Here is a 21,001-nt window from a genome sequence, read left to right as displayed (position 1 = left end):
CTTTTACACACGCTTGGCAAGTGTCAAACACAGTATTGTGAATTTTTTTCTGAAAGGTCTGTTTCCCAAAGCCATGAGGTTGTGCAGTGCAGCAATCTTTGGGATTTTCTAAGCGCATTTATAAAACAATCAAGATTACAGAAAAAAAAAAGAAAGTGACTCCTAAAACATCAGGAGACAAAATAAAAGATCCAAGTATTTTAAAGACTTGTGATCCCTGAGACACTTTTAGTTTTGGGATGTTCATTTAGGCCTTTTTGGCGGGGAGTGTAGTGGTAGGGGTGGCATGGAAATCCCTAATTTGTTGTTCCTTCTGCTACCTTAATTGCCAAACTTCAAATGAAGCACCAGTAACATTTCTCCACTTGTGATACTATTACATTTTTTTTTTCTTTTTAAGATATTGAAGGTTTGGATTTTTTGTTTTTAAGATGTTTTAAGAGCCTGGTCATCCTGTTGGTAGTGTAATTTTCCTACCTTCAAACACATTCAGTTTATCATCCAATAAAACCTCTATTACACTCTTTTAACACCCTTTAAAGCAGATTTTATCTTGAAACTGAAAGCCAACAAACAACAAGTGCTCATCCATTTTGAGTGCTAAGTTATTTCACATGAAAAAATTGCTTAATTTTCGGAAAGTACAACAGTTTTACCCAGCTATCAAACACCAAACAACAAAAAATACCCAACTCCAAAACTGAATACATTAAAGAAAAGTAAGTCACACCTAAGTATCTCTTATAAATACGACAGAACCTTTGTACTGTGCCAAAGGGTAGAAGCATAATAAGCAGCTTTTTGCCTGAGCCACAAAAGGCCCCCATCCCTTGTTTAATTATTACCTCTTTCATGCCTTTTCTCTACAAGCAGAGATGGCTTTCTAGCTACCTTTGAAACATTCCTTTCTTCTTCTCTGGGTGACACTAAACTCCTTCCATGATGGGAATATTTTATAACTTTTTGAAAGCTGCATGGAGTTCAACATAGTAAGAGAGGACAGAGGCTTCTTGGTCTGCTCTCTGGTCCAAATATTAGTAGTTTATTAATAAAGCTGTACTTGTGAGATAGTAGGAAAGTATCACAACTTTTGACTTCTTCCCCCCCCCCCCTTTTCTTCGTCAGAAACAATTTGAGCTCTTTTCCAAGATGTTAAAGTCAGAATTTGTTCCTGGATTATTTTTTAAGACACCCTTAGAATTTCTTTATCTAAAGATCTCCCCTCAAACAACCTGCCACCACCACTACAGTAGATGTGTCTCCATTGATCCAAAAATAGCAAGTCACTAAGTCACTTTTACCTTTATGGGTAAAAGGTATTGCTAAAATACACATAAATTTAAGCTTTCTTTTGGAAAATAAAGTCCTCTACCACTGTGAGTTTTAGAAAGTCTGAAAGTATTATGTGAGTGCGTGATACTCAGGCTTAGAACCTAAGTAAAAATACACCCAAATGTATTTGGTGTGCACCACCCCCTTCCGCCCTCCAGAATGAGGATTACGTGCTAGCCATCTGGGTGGGCACATAAAGAGAGGAAACATGTCTAGCTGCGTATTCTTTTGATGTTTGTGTTGGTAACATAATTATGAGCATTATATAGCCGTAACATACAGAAAACAGTACTGAAGACTCCCCAGTTCACATGCCTGTCTGTGTAGAAGGCCGTATTTGCGTTATTTCACTGTCTGAATTAATTAGATTACTGCCTAACAAAAGAAACTCACACTGTAAAGTAGCAGAACAGGACACTACTGTGTCTTATCATGCCCTAATCCCAAATTCAGACTTCTGTGAGACTGGAATCAAAACATGAAAATTATGTTTCTGCTCTATATCCTGAAAATGTGAGTGAAAACATCAGACCCATCTCCTTTCCACTGTCATGTGATGAGGTGAGCCACATGTTGAGTAGAACTGAGTGACTGTGGAGTGGTTATCTGAAGACACGTGTAAAATTTTACCTGTGTGGTTTGAAAACTGGACAGAGTTCACTGTATCAACTTCAAATCCCAAAACCTGTAACAGAACACAAGAATACTTTTACTAACACAGCTTTGTTAATACATTACTAATGTCACAAAACACAAGAGAGGATTCTGATTTCCCAGTGTATATTTAAAAATCTTGAGCACTGTTTTGAAGTGAAAGCTGAGTCAACACACATGCAATATAAACAAACAACGCAGTACTTCACTACAGCGGTAGACATGGAACAAACGTCACACTGGCAACAGCACCAGAAAAACAGAGTTCTGGATCCTCAGGCTAGAGTTCAGCTGGGGATAAGGATGGAGAGGCTGGTCCAGCAGAAACACTGAAGAAAGCCTTGGCTAGTCTTTCTTGTCAAGAAAAGCAAGGTACTAAATTAATGAAAAATGTGGAGGGAGGATGCAGTAAGTATTCCAGAAAGCCAATCTTTCTAAAAGAAGGACAGAAGAATCTTAAAAGGGATCAATGTTATGAGCCATACTTGGATGTCACAAGCAGTTTCTTCACAACTAAAAGAGAATAGAAAAAAATCACAGAGAATTAATTTGGGGCATGATCAGTCAATCAAAGGGAGAGAGCTCTTAAAAACACAAAGTAAAAAAAGCCTAAAGCATGCTCCAAAAGCCACCTTGCTCCCTTGCATTACCAGCAATCTAAATATTGAAATACCCAAGAATTAGCTAGTGTGATCAACAAACGCATTCTTGTGGCCCCAAAAGATATAATATTATGAAAATAAGAGTGCTAAATCAGGAGAAAACTAATGAGGATTTTTAACCTGACAATACCTGTTTAATACAGACAGGCATTGCTGTTCAACCCATTTTTATCTGCCATGAAAGAAATTCTAATGCAACAGTGACATAACAGTCTGACATTTAATATGTGTTTCCACATCCTACTTGCTCTGAGTAAGAATTCTCCTCAAAAGACAAGCTTCTATGTATGGCTCAGTGAGTCATACCGGGAGATAATAGTAATGATGCATCACTGTTTATGATCCACTTTCAGGCAATTTGCAGAGGAGGGGAGAGTGAACAAACGAAGCTTTTGCCAGTCATGTTTTTCATTGAGATGCACGCCTCTCTCTTTTTATCACAAAGGCATCCCCCTCACATATATTAAAATCTCTGGGTGTATGGTGCCAGACATTAGGCTTTCCCTGTGCATGTACTTTTGCACATGAAAGCTATTAAGCTTTAAGCCCCTTATTTCAAACCCTGGGCTGTTACAACATGGAGCTATGTGCTGCAACAGGTAGTTTCTTCTGCCTGCAGGTGCTGCATTTCTATCATTTCACAGCTCAGATTCCACACAGGTATTCACAGAGTAAGTCTCTTCTTTCAATATACAATAAAGATTTATGTTTAGTCCTAACCAGAAAGCAAAGTAATCTTACATTAATCATAGACAGAACGGTGGGTTGTCTCAGCATGATCAAGTTAAAATTAACCTCAGCTTCTACTCTTACCCCAGTTTCTTGTTTCACCTTGGCAGATTTTATTTTAAAGACCCAGGAATTAAAGGGGTGAGAACATGGCAATACTGTTATGACCTTAACCTTGATGCCTGCACAGGCTCTTCAAAGAAATAAATCAGAATACTGCCTCTAACCAGACTGTCATCCCATATTTGATTCCCCTCCCTGCAATAAACAGACCTAAGAAGTTCTTCTTTCCTTCAAACATCTTGGCAACAATGAAGATTTAATCCATTTCTGTGCAATATTTAGATCACGTCTCTCCAACTATTTAACACTTAACACTACAGAACACACTTACTATGATTTACTAACTAATCAGGTTTTACACTTAGCACTTTAGGGAAGAAAAGCACACACAACTGCTTGTAGGGAGGGCTGTTCTACAACACAGATAAGCACTGTACCAACTGATGGTCACCAGAAAGACAGTCCTCCTTTACTGTCTCCACCAGCACAAGCTATCATTAGACTCCTCAACAAACTTTTCTGTAAGATTAGGGATTTTGGTTTGTTTTGGCCAATTAATCTGCTTCAACCAGCAGAAGAGAAAATACAAGGAAGACCATCGTTCTTGGAGACAGCTAGGTGCCAGGTTAGCTTAGCTGTATGCTTGGTAAAAAGTGAGTTAAAGAGCTTTCGAATAGCTGAGGAAAAGTCCACAAGGGAGCTCGATATTCTCACTTTTCTTATCAGTGCAAAACAGGCTAAAAAGCCTTTAAAGCCATTTACTGGCGTTAGTCTACTCTGTCACAGTTTCTAATTTGCTCTAAAGTTTCGTTTTGAATAAGTGCATATGACGGTCATATAACACACCTAATTACAAAATTCTCTAGTTCTGATTCAACCCCCCAAATTAAGCCAGAGTTACTCCAAGGAATTCCCTTTTACAAAGACTCTTAGCAAAACAGAGTAATTAAAAGACATTAAATGTCATTTAAACAAAGTACAGTTAAACTCCCTAATTAGTACTACCTTTGAAACGAGACCAACAGATGTTAAGGTCTAGGCTTAGTATAAAGTATTAAAATAATCAAAAAGAAAGCTGAAGTCATGTTAAGCCAGTGCATGTTTGCTACCAAGCAAACTGCATTGAAGAGTCTCATGGAATGTAGTCACTGGAAGACGGCTTGAAAACAGGGTATATTGAAGTGCTAGAAGCAGCTTTTGACAGCAATCATTTCTATGGCTACAGAGAAAACTGCGTCTTGATTTCAGTTTGTGTAGTTCATTTTAACAACCTGATCATTTAAACTGGATAAGGAAATGTTATCTTCCTCCTTCAATGAACAATTAAAAACCAGTACTAGTAACTATCATCCTTGCATATCTAGAAGACCATACATATCAGAAGCAGTTTCTGATTCATTGAATGATGAACGCTTTCCCTGCTTACAAAGGGAGCTGTATTCAAAAGATGCCTCGATAATTTTTGAATATGTACTCATTTTTAATTTGTTAGGCAGAGCTAACTAAAAGCACTAATTTTGAGGTTTAATTGATTTAGCTAGAAATTTCTACCCCAACCAGATGTCAAATAAATCTTAAGTGAAAGTTAACTACCTCCTGAGATCAGAGCAAATGTATTGAAACACATAAATCATACAAAAAAATTTTGCAAAGTATCGAGTATCGCCCAAAATTATGCACTTATTTGGATATCAACAATTCTTCCAATGTCATAAACCAGTGAAAATCAACCTTTCCTTTGGAAAATTGAAAGTACAAATTTATAACAGGACTAAACTCAGTTATATCCATCAAGTTTCTTGGTTGTTGATATGAAACACATTTCAATTACTTATCTGAATTCATGGATCTAAAATCAGTCCACTCTGATTTTACTGACAATTTTTCCTACATACAGAAACAAACCTCTTCGTGTTTCTGAAGTTAAGTACTGTTATATATATGCCAGTTAAATACAGTTAGATCTATACAGTAGTTTTGTGGCATTCAGTCAGAGAACAAATTCAAGCTAGTAATGGTTTATCACCGTCCACTGAAATCCACAGCCGTCTCTATGCTTTGCTTAAAAAATACATCAGAAGCCACAAGTAGCACTTTGCCAGGTCCACCTGTGTGGCAAATGCCTTTATTGAGATAATGACAGCTTCACCTCATACTCCCTGATGCACCGTTTTCCCTTTGCCTCCTGAATTTCTTTGCACATCAGTCTGCTACGTTTGCAAAATGACCCAATTCGGGGTGTTAAAACTGTCCTTTTTCTGTGTGTGTACGCATGATGTGTTCCTTGCACCTCTGTGTAAATAAACTGGAGGAACTCACTCCCACTTGAGTTTTGCTTATGTCAGAACTACAGCCTTCAGATTTTATTAGTGTGAGGACTGAGATTATTATTATGGCAGATACTGTGCAAGTGTCCAGGGCTGCAGCTGCCAGGGAGACACATCATCTACATTACCACTACCCCCTGTTGTGGATGATCTGGTCCCTTCCAGGCCCTCCAGTAGAGAACAATTTCTGGTTTCCACGCTCTCCCTCTGCTGTCATTCTGTATAAGTATAAATTGTCCACAGAACTGCAAATCCTGTGCAAACCTAAACCCACAGCCAGTTTGGGTAAGGATGATAAACCCTCTTCAAAGGAAGAAGATAACTGAGTTCAGACTAAATCTCTCAGCCTCCACTCTAAGCACATATCAAACAATGTTCTTAAGACCCAAACTAAGGTTGCCTATATCACATCATATAGTGACATTTACTGCGACTGAAGTCTCAGAGAAAAATGGGTGAATCTTTAAGCAAAGGAAGCAGAACTGTTACATTTCTAAAAATAAATCACAAAACATCAAAAACAGAGTTTTGTATTTGGAAAGCATGGCTTGCAGACCTGAATGATGCATTTCAGAATAGTATTTTGGAGATTAAATCAAAATACATACACTGAAGCAGAATGCATTTGAAGAAACAGCTAGCATGAAACACATACACTCCAATGGGATGCATGAGATCAAACTGGACTTAGCTCTTCATCACAAATAACTGAAGGAAAGGGACAAACATCACCCAGTTCTTCCCAATGCAGAAAGGGCTATCCCAGCCTTGCAAAAAGAAGGTGCATCATCTGTGCAGACACCTAGTCTACAGAACTTATCAGAATGCTCATCTTCAAACTAGCAAGTCCTCAAGGGAAAAATCAACACAGAAGAAAGGAAGAAACTTCATAATGCATGGACAATTGCTAAAGGTGTTGGTTCTTTTTGGAAAACTGAACCAACAGCCTAGTTTTCCTAAAAGCACAAATAATTTAAACTTACACCCAACCACCAAGCCACAAATAAAAAGCCAGAAAATGGATCTCCTTCAAGATTCAAATTTTATAAGTGATACCAATTGTTTTACTAGTAGAACAACCTAAAGACCTAGAGACACAGAAGATGTCTTGAGTTACATAGGTTATAAATATAGCTAAACCTGAGTTCCGGTTCACCTTTAAAAATACAACCTTTTGGACTTTGCCACTGTGTTAATGAATTAGAGGTTTGTTTAAAATTTACAGTCTGTCATCCTTTCCCTTCCATAAAACATTTCAATCATACATACACTGAAACACGCTATTTCTTCATTGCAAAGAAATAATACCTAAAATTGTTAGAAATGAAAGATTAGAAACATACATTTCCTTCAAGTGGACAGTCTAAGTTGTGCCTGTTATGTAAAAGGTGGAGGGCGGCGTGTGGATTGTAAAACAAGAAAGAAATATTCCACATTACGGAAAACTTTCAGTGTAGCAACAGAAGTTAACAGGAAGATTTTGAAGCAAATTCAACATCTCAAGTTCAGTTTTAATGATTTCTAAGCTTTATGTTCATATTTGTGTAATCTACATCATGTACCAATGGTCTGGAGACAAATAAAAGTACTCATTTTTACCTTGTAATCCTGTTTGGTATTTGATCATTAATACCACTTGAGACAGAAAACTCTGAACTTCAAAGATTAGCTCTTCCTCAGAATAAATATTAATAAACATTCTCATTTACTCTGTTTCCGTTTAAAATATGTCTTGCAACTTTACTATGCTTCTGCAGGGAAAAAATTAAATTTCCAAAAGTATCACAGACTTTATTGATAACAAGGAAAGAAAAAACCCAACATTTTGTTACAGAACATTTTAAGAACAGCCAAGCAGAGAGCTTAAGAAAAGCAGCTGTCAGGATGTGAAGCAGCCATCGGGATGTGAAGCAGCCTTAACCAGTTTTGTGGTTTAACAACAATGAAAATGAGTAGACAGCATGCACAAGGAAGTAGTGAAAAGTTCCAGATGAGGAAGACATATGGCCTTCATCCCTATCGACCACCAGGAGGTTGAGGATAACCACCCAAAAGAGACTGTGCATAAGCAATTGAGACTGTTATGCAAGATGTAAATAATTTGCATGAGCACCGCCTGTTCTAGGAAATATATTGAATATTGATGCAACTAAATGTATATAAAGAAGTAACTTGAGAACCAGAGCCGAGCTAGGAGGAACTATCCCCCTCATGCCCAGTGCTGAACAAACAAATACCTGTTCCAATTTCCTGACTGTTAAGTTTGTTTAGGAAGCAGCTTTTTCCAGCTTCATTACAGTACTCAAGATGTCCTCCTTTTTCCTTGCTTGTATGCAGTTTGGGGGGGAAAAAAGCTTGGGGGGTCAGTGGTGTGTGTCTCAAATCTCCTAAGTGTGCAAGAAAATCCATCACTTGAATTACATTAACTTCTTACCTGAACTGTGTTTTATTGCTTTCCTAGGTACTAAACACTAGAAAAAACCACAAAAATTTCCAAGGCTTTATTTTACATATTTAGAGAAATATTTAGATGCTGTGGAATTGCTGTCCCTGGAGGTTTTCGAAACCCAGGAGGACAAAGCCCTGAGCAACGCAGGCTGAACATAGTGCTGACCCGGCTTTGAGCAGAAGGTTGGACTGGGGACCTCCTGAGGCCCCTTCCAGCCTGGGTCACTCCATCATTCGATGATACTGCTACATACAAAAAGCTCAGTGTTAGTAGAACTCCATGTGTAAAACCACACAAAAATATCACCTACTACCTATCCTAAAGTTCTGGTTACAAGGATAAAAACCAGTAGTATGGTATGTTTACTATCTTTACTGGCAAAGCTAACATGTAAGTCCTTTGCTGTTAAATGGTCAGCGAACCAATTTAACTAGATTGTTTTAGTTTGCACTTAATTTAGACAACCTCAGAGAACAATGACCTACTTCTGCAAGAATGAAATTCAATTAAAAATACCTCTCTATTCTGCAAAATGGTCGCTACATACTTCCCTCTTTGGGCACTGGGTTTATGCCTCTGGTAGCATTTCATTTTAAGATTTTGAAACCAGAACCACAAAGCAGTACTGCAGCTCAAGTTAGAGGAAAAATCTGGAACAATGAGTGAAAGGCAGAGAGAAAAAAAAAAAAAAGTAGTGTGAATAATAAAAAAAAAAAGATTGTATAAAAACAGACTTTGTAAACTGCATACATGATTCTTCCATAGTATTCATGTCCCCTGACACACTTTCACAGGTTGCTACCTATATTTCATGAAACAAAGCTGAGACCTCCATCCAAACTCTCCGGTTCCTTCAAAGTTCTCAGTTTTGGAAAATGTGGGCTTTACCGTACCAGAACACATCAAAACAAATTTTTCCAAGTGAGCCCACAAACCAAACTTTGTAAACCATAAATGCAGGGAAAGTATCAGAGGTTGAAGTTGCAAATCAAGCTCAGACAATCATTCACATAGATCCTTTTATCGTGAACACAAGGTTCCTCATTTCTTGTATGTGTAATTAGAGCTTCACATCCAGATCTGAGCTACAAATATGCCACAGGTGAAAATCTCACTATATAATTTGCTTGTTCACATCTCTACAAGTTGAGTTTATCTCCAAGGGAAAGGCAGCTTGACAAGAAAAGGGCACTGGCTAAGAAGAAGGAAGGAACAAGATTCTGCTAACCAGGGAAAAAGAACATTTAAGACTCCACTTTTGAAAGGAGGATTTGACTTTCTTGCTTCTAGTTCTCCCAAAATAAATGCAGCACTGTGTTCCAACACTTACCTTCCTTGCACTTAACTCTTCTGCTTTGTAGCAAGATACTCACTTTGTAAGTAAAGTCAGACTGTTTCATTTAATATTCAACTGATGAACCATCCAAGCCAGGTATGTCCTTTGTGCCAACGGAGGGTAACAGAATGATGAGTTAGAGCAAAGTAACAGTAAACATTAATACTGAAAAGATGGTTAACTCACACTAGACAAGTGAATCAAAACCATCCAGACAGAGTCTAATAAGGCAGCAGTGTGAATTATGCACAGAATTCCAAATGAAGGATTTAGAGATGTAACCTCAACTGTGCTACTGATGCATTTTCCTTTACCTGGCAAGATCAACATGCAGGTATATTTTCAGAAACAACCACTGATTTCAGCTGCTTTCCTACTTGATGACTAAATTGTGATGCCTAGGAATGATTCACCAAGTCATAAACCCCAGGCAGATCTCACTGCTTTCACTTAGGCAGTCAGGCTTGTCTATTACGTTCCACTAATATCTCTTGCCAGAGTTTAAAGCGATTGTCTCTGCAGAGAAAACATGTCCTCGCGGAGAGCCTGAGAAGCAAGGAACCATGACAGATATTAGGGTGTTGTTTTAAACCAATTCTAAAAGAGTATACTGCCTTTGAACCTTTTAGTGTATGCACTCATCCTCCTGCTGAAAACAAATTCTGCTACTGAAGGATTTCTCAGCTAGCCACACACTTGATCAAGATATGGATGTTCTAAAGCACAACGTCATCACAGTCTGACCTCCAGATCATTTTGTACTTCCAAACCTTTTCTCACCACCGTGCTGTCATTTAAAGAAGTTGAAGGAAAGCGTCTGGAGAACATGGTCTATCATCCTGCTATATTAAACACACCAGTACTACAGATTTCAGTATCAGAAGTTGTAAAAAATAAATGCTGTTTCAAATATTCACCTCCTAAAAGCACTAAAAATATAAGCCTTCATAAAGCCCTGTGAACTGGACAAGTGTTATGCTCATATGGAAGCATATTACCAGTAAACAATGACAAAGAAAGGAGACCATCAACTCTGCAAAGCATTGTGCTTAAACTAGTATCACTTGAACTCTGATGTAAAAAGCCAACATCCTGTTCCTCTCATACACAGTAAGAATACAGCTAGGAAAGAAGAGCTTAAGGAACTTACACTGCACAGAATCAGTGATACTGCATTATATGTACCCTATATGCGTGCTGCCACAATCTCTGCTGTACTGGTACTGTACTTTACATACTGTATGTGTGGTCTTGTGCTTTGTTTTTCAGAACACAGACCATGCCACCTGCTGCAACAGCAACAAACTGCCTCTATTTTTCTCCATAAATTAATGCTTTTTATGGAAGCTTTCCAATATACTCAGAACATAGTATTTAATTTTCAAAAATTAATGGAAGGACATGACACGCCCAGGGGCTCTACAGAAAGGAAAAAAAAATATTCTCAATTTCAAGAGCCAGACCAGCTTTCCATATAATAGGGAAGTGCTTTGAAATATACCATTTAAAGTATACATACAGCAGCATTTTAAAAAACAAATTAATATTTAAGAGCAAATCCTACATTTCAAACAAAAAATACAAACGTACACACACACAGTTTTTTATTAAGCTTAAGAATATATTAAGTTTATCCCAACAAACATCTTAACTATGACTATGAATTTTTATAACAAATCCTTAATAATTGCCCAATTACAATCTTACTCCTCTGCCTCCACAAATACAGTTAACATAAGGAAATTCAACAAGGTGAGCTGGCATAAGGCACTTGAATAAATGGATCTGGGCCAAAAAAAGAAGCTAACAGTAGACAGACATAACAGAGCCTGTCTGGTGCCCCATAGGAAAGGAAAGCATCTCAAAAACATCAACAAGTAGCCCACCAGAACCAGGACTTATGTACTGAAAGCAAAACAGTTGGCCTGCTCAAGACTGCACAAGGCACATCTCGTTAACTTCAGAGGGCCTTTATCTGAGGGTATGTGACAGCAACACAAAACCTATCAAAGGCTTAAAGAACCCCACTATATGATCATATTTTCTTCCAGAGGACCCCCCTCCTCGTCCACATTTAGATCACAGCTGGCTTTATTGCTGTTAACAGGACGCACATATGGTAAGGCCCTACATCAACAGGAAAATTACTCTTGAAGTAATGCAACACTGACAGATGCATCAGTCAAAGGCAGTTTTACAGCATAAAGCCATACATAAACAAAGCGGGTTACAGAGACTTAAACAGACACAATTTGTGAGGAATTTTCAAGGAGTCTTGTGGTAAGTCCCCGAAGTGCTGATTTTTAGCAAAGCATCTGTATAATCCACAAACCGAATTAGCCAGTAAATACCTGTATTTGTCTACAAAATCACCATATCACATAAACCCAAACCATTCCACCCTTTCCAAGTTTTTTATACATATCTTAAAACCAAGCTTCATTGAAAGTCATTAGAAGAATTAACTTTAACGTCAAGTTAAAATTACCCTGTCAAACAAGGTAATTGAGTTTTTTTGGGGTTTTTTGCTAAGTAATGGCAGCGATACTTTGCAATAAGAAAGTCTCTATATAAGGCCATGAAACGCTCCATTGTATTACAAGGCGTTTGCATATATGTGCTGATGTTTATGTACTACAGTTTGGAACTTTGACACAGCCACCACTGTAACTCCAGTGAACATCACTGCTCCGCTTTATTCCTCTGGACATGGAACAGAAACATTTAAAAAGGCTGAACTTCTGTAATCTAATTTGGAAGGGGAGAAAGGATTTCCCCTTTGCAGCTTGCACCTCTCACTGTGTGCCAGCTCTTTACTTACTTGTGTCTCCTTCCATTTGATACTGAACCAAAAAACATACATTGTACTAGATGTAGAAAATTAGAACACAAATTCAGTTTGAGAAAAGGACCTTGCGAAAAAAAAAGCATGCCCTGGCAATTAGTGAAGCAGGCATAATTGCTAGCGTGGGTTGATAAACTGAACTGAAATTGCTGTTGACTAACCCAGTCTCTTTTTTTCTCTTTCTGAGCTTTTAATAAACCATACCAAACAGATAATAAGAGCTCTGTACATACAATATAGCTGTATTTTAGTGCAGCGTTTGGCAAGGCACTGCAAAGAAAAATCATTAAGATACTGGAGATACTGTGCCAGGGTAAAAATACAAGAGCAAATAAACTAGCTTAGAAACAGGGATGCTGGAGATAATGTTGGTGATTCGTTAATCTGGAGTCAGGTACCAAATGGGCCACTTCAAATACTGAGGTTAGAAATTGACAATTACAAAACAGACAATAGAAACATACAGCAGATGACCTTGAGAAAAAAAAGTTATTTCACCAGTGACAAAGACAGACAGGAAACACAGGAAAGACTGTAACAGTTAAAATAATAGTATTTGGATAGTACCTGATACTTGTTAAAAACAAGATAACTATATAATCTTTTTTAAAAAATCTACAAAATATACTATATGAAGACATATAAACAATACACAATCAGCCAAAAAAAACCAAAATGAAGAACATACAAACAAACTACTTGGTTAGATCTGTTCATCCTCACACTAAGAAAAAAAATTCCAGAAAAAATGGAAACGACCATGCCTTTCCCTACCTGAACCTACCTTTCACCTCAACTTCTTGTATTCTCAAGTCAAACTCCATGCATCTCGAACTGGGGTTTTTTTTTGCTTCCTAACTTAGCTTTCCAAAAGTTATAAAAGAACATACATGAGAGGAAAGTAGGTGTGGAGGAGTCTGCGATATTTTATATATGCTGCAGCCACGTTTATTTGATGCTTCATTGTCCCTCTACGGCCAGAAGTTCTCAGGCCCAACAACAACTAGCCCTACAACAGCAGAAACAAGACAAGATGATCATCTCAGGTAGTCCAATGCCCGTTTCTTGAGTGTCACTGCCTTTTCACCTCTGATCAACTGCACACCAATTTTCAGGATTTACAAGCTGACTTCAGCACTGGCCACCACAGGGGGCATTAACTAAAGACTGGAGCAGAAAAATGCCTCTCTCTTCTGCCAGAGCAGACTGCAATTTTTGTTCAAATGTTCTGGCAAAATTGGTACTTACTGAGAATTTGCAGATGGGCTGATCTAGCTGTAAGACCAAGACTATCTAAACAGAAAAGACCAGAACAGCCCGAGACTGCAGTGAATTTGTTCTCAAGTAGTTTATTCCTTGGTTTTTCTGAAAAGGCTCACAATATAAGTACATATCTGAAACATAATCAGGCTGAATTAAAGGTAAGGATAATAGTACCTTAAAGATGTTCCTCCAAATAAGCCCTGGATATGCAGGAACGTTTCAGAGCAAATACCACCAGGTCATTCAGTTCTACTTTCCATCCTGAGAGACTGATCAGTGTGCATTGGTAACTATTCAGTGCAAGATAGTTGTTTCAAAGAACGTCTTCAGAATTTCTTAGTGATTAAGTGTTCTTTATTGTCGGCGCCGGGTGTACGGGGGATCCTTCCACCAATCGTACACACCCAGAGGGGCAGATTATCTTATATTTATATAATGAAACAATGAGTATTCCATTAACGCCTATACATATTCATTACCTGAACCCGCCTACCCTTGCTTCGTATGCTAATTAGCTTATCAGTCTTTCACGCTTGTGCAGATTCTTCCAAAAATTGTGGGCCGGGGTCTTTAGAATGTGGGCAGTGGTCTATGGGAGGAAGGCCGTAGGTCTTCCTCATGGTGTACTTTTCACCTTAGGTCTCAAAAGTGATGAGTTGGCAGACTTGTAGAAATCTTTCCCAGGGTTTTTACAATACCCCTTGTAATTTTACTCAAGGCCATCCTGCTGTCCCGTTACCTCCTTGGTAGGGCAGCTTGCTTTGCAGATAAGGAGAGCAGCTCCCCTTGCAGAGATTTGCAACTTTCTTGCCAGAACAGTCTATATGATCTTTCAGACATTTTAACCCCTTTGTCGCTATACAATTACAAGCTTATTTATGCATTAAAATGAATATTGGTTTATGAATACAAACTTGACCATATTATTTACAGCTTATTCACATCATAGTAAGACGGCATAAAATGGATGATTTTATCAAAATTCCCTCTAAGCTGTTTTGTTCAGCACTAAGAAATTCGTTGTTCTACATCATCAGCATTTTTTCATAGGCTACTCAGCAAACAGCCTCTTGTGCCTGCAAGAGGCACATGGTAATCACTGTTACTCCATGCATTACACCAGTTCAGGATTGACCCGAATGCAGAGTTATAAAAAACTGTGGGATAGCTGCTCTATTAACCTTCCTATGGGCAGAAGGTCATTCCTGCCATCTGGGGTAGGATTAAGTGACAGATCTTCAAGACACTGATTTATAAGGGCTAAGGTAAATGAGAGACAGGGACATAACGGCTTCTGCTTCCCCCTTAATTCTTCCCACCGAAGGATACACAAAAAAAGGAGAACAAGGTGGTGCTGTGGGTGTCTGACTGCCTTCCACCCAAGAAATACATTTCCTTCCCCCAATCCTGAGACTCAGATTACCGTTAGGTAACTAACTTTAGATGTTGATTTCAGATGGCAAAGTTGCAGTTTATGTCTCTTTTGAAGAGTATTAAGTCTGCAGGTTCACTGCGAATTTCAGATTCATCATCTTCATGCTGCTTCTTTCTACACTTGGATGTAATTTGACAAGAACACCATACGTGTCACTACAAACTCCTGCCAACTGGAAGCATGCAGTGCTACAAGGAAGTTTACAAACACTGATTAGGAGAGGCAGACATACACAGCAGCAATAGGTCCAATAGGCATGGACTTAATATCTTGTTTAGTTTAGTGAATGAAATGGGGGGAATGAGGGAATCCCACAACACATTATTTTCCTCTGATATTTATTTTATTTTTATTTTTAGTCTTGCTGTTCATGTTGTGGATAGTTAGATCGCTAACCTCCGGTCCATTAGCAATGCATGGCAAACACATTATCTACATATAATAAGGTGGAGTTATCCTACAATAAAAAGTTTTATCCAGCACATACACTTTATTTGGCCTTCTTGGGCAGACCATGAATGGATTCCACTCTCCTACCAAAGCTTTAGATGTTAAACTGCAAGATAACTGATACTCATCAAAACAGAACAGGAAAGAGGTGCCATGTTCTGTAAAAACCACACCAAGGCCACCGCAGGGGAAAAATGAAGCCTCTAGAGAACAGTTAAATGTCTCGCTGATTCCTTCAAAGCAAGCAGATGTCTCTGATAAGAGCATACTTTGAGGAATAATTCCTTCAGTGGATGATGCCAAGTATAGATGCCTGGGGCTTGCTCCTGCTCTGGCCCCTCAGTTATGCCAAAAGAGCTGCCTGTGGGGCTGTGTAGGGAACTGGATAAGGAAATCTACTCACAAGATAAACAAACATTTTCTTCTTTTACCTCTTTTTCAAGTTATTTATAACCTGGCTGGCCTCTCAGAGCAGTTTACCACATGGCCTCACAAAATGTCCTTGAAGAGTTGAAGTGGAAAGCAAAACAGTGCAGGTGGAAGAACTAGTTGGTGGAGGTCAGGAAAGAGCAGGAGTTTCTCAAGCTGGCTTTGCTACTGAAACCAGCAGATCATGAAGCTATACCCTAGAGGATAGGTGACAATAGGAAACCTCTCAAATATGAACATCTAAGTTGCCAATATTTGGTTGGTTTCTATGAAAGAGCAGAGGCACAATGTTACTTCCACTAACTAAAACCAGAAACAACCATTCCCAATATGAAGCTACCGGCAATACTTGACTACAAAAGGAATGAGCTGTGACACAGGTTGTATCTTGTGCTGGTCCACAAACAGCAACAACAAATAATTAATGCACTGCAGGAAACAGTACACCTGCTGGCCTCAGTTTCAAACATTTTTTTCCATTTCTGTTAGCTGCTCAGAGAGTCCGATGGTTTCCACAAGTAAGGGGGTGCCCACCCCTTGAGAGCAGGGGTGTATTCTGCCAGAAAAGCAAGAGTAACCACAGTGAAGAGCTGGACAAATGGGGAAAGATCTCCTTCAGCCTAAATTTGTTCAGTAGTACTCATCACGCAAAACAAATGCTGTAAAATACATGAAGATACATAGATTTATAAAAAATACATATGTATTTTAATTTATAAGATTTAGGCCAAACTTTACTATATACGTCACCATAAATTCCAGCACATAATTCTGGAAAAACAGTATCAAATTTTGAGAATTTTACCAACTTTTTTTTCCATTATAACTTATTTTCTTTTTCTTTACTCTTCCAGAAGATGGGCACGGAATTACTGTGTATGGGAGCTATGAACAAACACCATAAAATTCAGGAAGAAAACAAATAATTTAGTGTTAACAATAAATAAACAGAGAACCATTAAGGGGAGTATGAAAGAAAATATACTCGACTTTACTGGCCAGCAATCTGCCAAGTTAAGCAAGAGAAATTGCCTTATTCAGATATTGTGGGACAGACAGCATTTCAATTCTTTGGCAGTTTGTAGGATGATGATCTAATGAACGCTATCCTTGAATGGATTCCTCTCTTCAACTTATCAATGTCATTGATAGCTGTGTTCTCCTTGCTTGAGACTTCCAGACAGATCCTCTTCTGAGAGGTTAAACATGACTGAGCCACACAGCAGGGAGGAGGAGAATAGCTGTGATCAGACTGGAAAGGTTGTGCTGACCACGAAAACCATTTACTCATGCTTTTGGAAACCACTGCATCTACAGATCAGAAAGTGGCTCTCCAGCTTTTGCTCTGCCACAGGGGAGAGACTTACCTCTTTCCAGCGTGTTCCATAGCACCTCCTCAACCCCACACATCCCTCTGGCAAGAGGTGCTTTGCACTCCGTAAAGCTAAATCACTGCGAAAGAAATTCTCCTCAGCCCAAACTTTAAGTCCATATGCTTAAAATTTATATAGGATGACAGAAGATGAAGTGAGGGTTAGTTTCAGGCTTTTGTTTTGTTCTTTTAAAATTAATCACATCAGAGGTTTTGGTATCAGTTCTCTCTCCTGCTCTATAGGTAATCGTTCCAGATGTTAAGGGAACTGGAGCTCAGAGGTGTCACAGATTAATTACATCAACAAATAAGAGTCCTGAACAAAGGCTTGAAAAAATCCAGGTATTTCAGCATACTAATATTGTTTCACAGGTTACCCCATTGCTGCCAAGCCACAAGATGATGAACTAATCTGGCTTCTGTTGGAGCACCTATTATCTATCAACATGGATCTTCTTGCCATGTTTCAAACATTATGCTCATCCCCCACCCCCCCCCCCCGTAGATTACTATACAGCTGCATACTCTATCACACACATTTCAGAAGAATGGACATTTTATGTTCCAGGACTAATGCCTCACTCCTCACATTAATCTTGCTTCACCAGCTCAAGCCTGTTTTCCACACAACACAAGCAACTGAAGCGGAACTTCCACTTGCATCTTTTCAGTCTGAAGAGGCTAAAAAAACCTGCCTGGCCCACATGCAGTCAGCCATGGAAAATGCTGTACCCTTTATCTAAAATGACCAAATCTGCTATTTAAGGAAAGCTGACCATCATTTTTGGATATAAATAGAAAAAATGAAAAGCTAGACACAACACTTCAGTAAAAGGGAGATTTTAAGAAGTATCAGTAGCTTTGTATGTCACCTATTTTTCTTAGGTGTAGCTTTGTACCATCCTCATACATACAATTAAAGATTAATTTTATTATTTCAAATTAAACTTTTAATATGTTTCAGCACATTCTCATATATATGTGAAATTAACTTTAACGTAAAGCTCTTTTTTCAGAAATCTGATCACTATTGACTCTGTTATCTGTCCTTGTTTGTTTATACAGGAGAAAAAAACTTCTCTCAACTGCTTCATTTCGAGCAGAAATAAGACATGACGACTGCAAGAATTTAAAAAAAATAAAATTTAAGACTTAAGGCATTTTTTTGATTAGGAAATGGCCTTATTTTCTGTCTTTAAGCAAGCGAGCACTTGCTACTGAGTCTCTGAGTACATGATATTCTTCACACAAACAGTGCAAATGCACCTTTAGGAAAGGTTTTCCAGTCCTTTAATAGGATTTGCAATTTCTTGACAACACAATTTTCTTTTTTTTTTTTTCCAAGAAAGCAGGTGAATCAGGGAGGGGCAGTTCTGCTTGCTCCTATGTCAAATATTTGCACATACTTGTAGATGCCAAATGTGATCCTCCTTTACCGTTCCACTTTGCTGTGTTGCATTAGATAAAAAGATTACATTTATGCAGGGAAAAAACAACCCAACCTACTATCTCTTTACTACAGTACACACTGCAGTGTAACTATTATATGGTATGTCAAATATCAGCCTATGTGCCAAAAGACAAGCTGCTGGGGAAGATGATTGCCCTGGCTGAACAAAGACCTCTTGCTGCAACTCAGGGGAAAAAAAAAAGAGAGTTTACCACTTTTGGAAGAAGGAGCAGGCAACTAAGGAGGACTATGAGAATGTCATGAGGTTATGCAGGGACAAAATTAGAACAAAAAACCCAGTTAGAACTCAGGCTGGCTGCTGCCATAAAAGAAAATTTAAAATGTTTTTATAAATACATTAGCAACAAAAGGAGCACTAAGGATATACTCCACCCTTTACTGGATCCAGAGGGAAACATACTGACAAAGGCTGAGGAAAAGGCTGAGGCACCAAATGCTTTTGCCTCAGTCTTTGATAGCAAGACCATTTGCCCTCCGGGTACTCAGACCCCAGGGCTGGAAGACAGGGACGAGGAACAGAATGAAGTCCCAACAGTCCAGGAGGAAACCATCAGTGACCTGCTGCTCCACTTAAGACACACACAGATCTATGGGTCTGGATGAGATCCACCCGAGGGCACTGAGGGAGCTGATGGAGGAGCTCATCAAGCTGCTCTCCATCATTTACCAGCAGTCCTGGCTAACTGGGGAGGTCCCAGAAGACTGGAGATTAACCAACGTGATGCCCATCTACAGGAAGGGCCAGAAGAAGGATCCAGGGAACTGCAGACCTGTCAGTCTAACCTCAGTTATAGAGCAGATCACCTTGAGCACCATCACATGGCACATACAGGACAACCAGGTGATCAGGCCCAGCCGGCGTGGGTTTATGAAAGGCAGGTCCTGCTTGACAAACCTGATCTGCTTCTACAAGATGACCTGCCTAGCGGATGAGGGAAAGGCTCTGGACCTAGACCTTAGTAAAGCCTTTGACACTGTCTCCCACAGCATTCTCCTGGAGAAACTGGCTGCTCATGGCTTGGACAGGCGCACTCTACGCTGCGTTAAAAGCTGCCTGGACAGCCCAGCCCACAGGGTGGTGGTGGATGGAGTTACACCCAGTTAGCAGCCAAGTGGTGTTCCCCACGGCTCAGTACTGGGGCCGGCCCTGTTTCATACCTTTATCAGTGCCCTGGACAAGAACATTGAGTGCACCCTCAGTAAGTGTGCAGGTGACAGCAAGTCGGTCAGGAGTGAGGATGTGCTTGAGGGCAGGCAGGCTCTGCAGAGGGATCTGGACAGGCCGGACCGGTGGGCCGAGGCCAATTGCATGAGGTTCAACAAGGAGAAGCGCCAGGTCCTGCACTGGGCTCACAACAACCCCGCGCAGCGCTACAGGCGGGGGCAGAGTGGCGGGGAAGCTGCCCGGTGGGAAAGGACCTGAGGGTGTTCATCAACAGCCGGCTGAACACGAGCCAGCAGTGTGCCAAGGTGACCAAGAAGGCCAACAGCATCCTGGCTTGTACCAGAAACAGTGTGGCCAGGGAAGGGGTCGTCCCCCTGTACTCGGCTCGGGTGAGGCCGCACCTCAAACCCTGTGTTCAGTTTTGGGCCCCTTGCTACAACAGAGACAGACATGGAGGTGCCGGAGCGTGTCCAGAGAAGGGCAACGCAGCCGGTGAAGGGTCTGGAGCACAAGCGTTATGAGGAGCAGCTGAGGGAATTGGGGCTGTTCAGCCTGGAGAGGAGGAGGCTCAGGGGGACCTTTGGCTCCGTCCAACTCCCTGCCAGGAGGCTGCAGGCAGCTGCACATTGGCCTCCTCTGCCAGGTAACAAGGGACAGGACAAGAGGAAATGGCCTCAAGTTGTGCCAGGGGAGGTTCAGTTTGGATACTAGGAAGAATTTCTTCACTGAAAGGGTGGTCAAGCATTGGAACAGGCTGCCGGGAGGGGGAAGCAGCTGAGTCACCATCCCTGGAGGTATTTAAAAGATGTGGCACTTAGGGACATGGTTTAGTGGTGGACTTGGCAGTACTAGGTTAATGGTTGGACTTGGTGATCTTAAAGTTCTTTTCAAACCTAAATGATTCTACACATCTGGCACAGTTCCAATTTTCACAATGTACTATCAAATAACAACAATAACCGACCACTAAATATTCATCATTTTTTAAAACTTTAAAATGCTTGGTAGTCAGCTGACCC

General features: G+C 39.7%; 1 protein-coding gene across 1 annotated transcript in view; it reads right to left on the bottom strand.

Annotated features, from left to right (window-relative positions):
* The window catches only part of PDXK (pyridoxal kinase), a 51,578-nt gene that overhangs the window by 24,606 nt on the left and 5,971 nt on the right, over positions 1-21,001 (bottom strand). Inside the window, exon 2 of the mRNA XM_056327478.1 lies at positions 1,963-2,017. Coding sequence (XP_056183453.1) covers positions 1,963-2,017 — 55 coding nt within the window. The remainder of the gene's footprint in view (positions 1-1,962; positions 2,018-21,001) is intronic.

Source organism: Falco biarmicus, chromosome 2 (assembly GCF_023638135.1).
Source record: "Falco biarmicus isolate bFalBia1 chromosome 2, bFalBia1.pri, whole genome shotgun sequence".
Taxonomy (NCBI): domain Eukaryota; kingdom Metazoa; phylum Chordata; class Aves; order Falconiformes; family Falconidae; genus Falco; species Falco biarmicus.
Note: the sequence above shows the minus strand (reverse complement) of the source record. Positions and strands in the feature narration are given on the sequence as shown.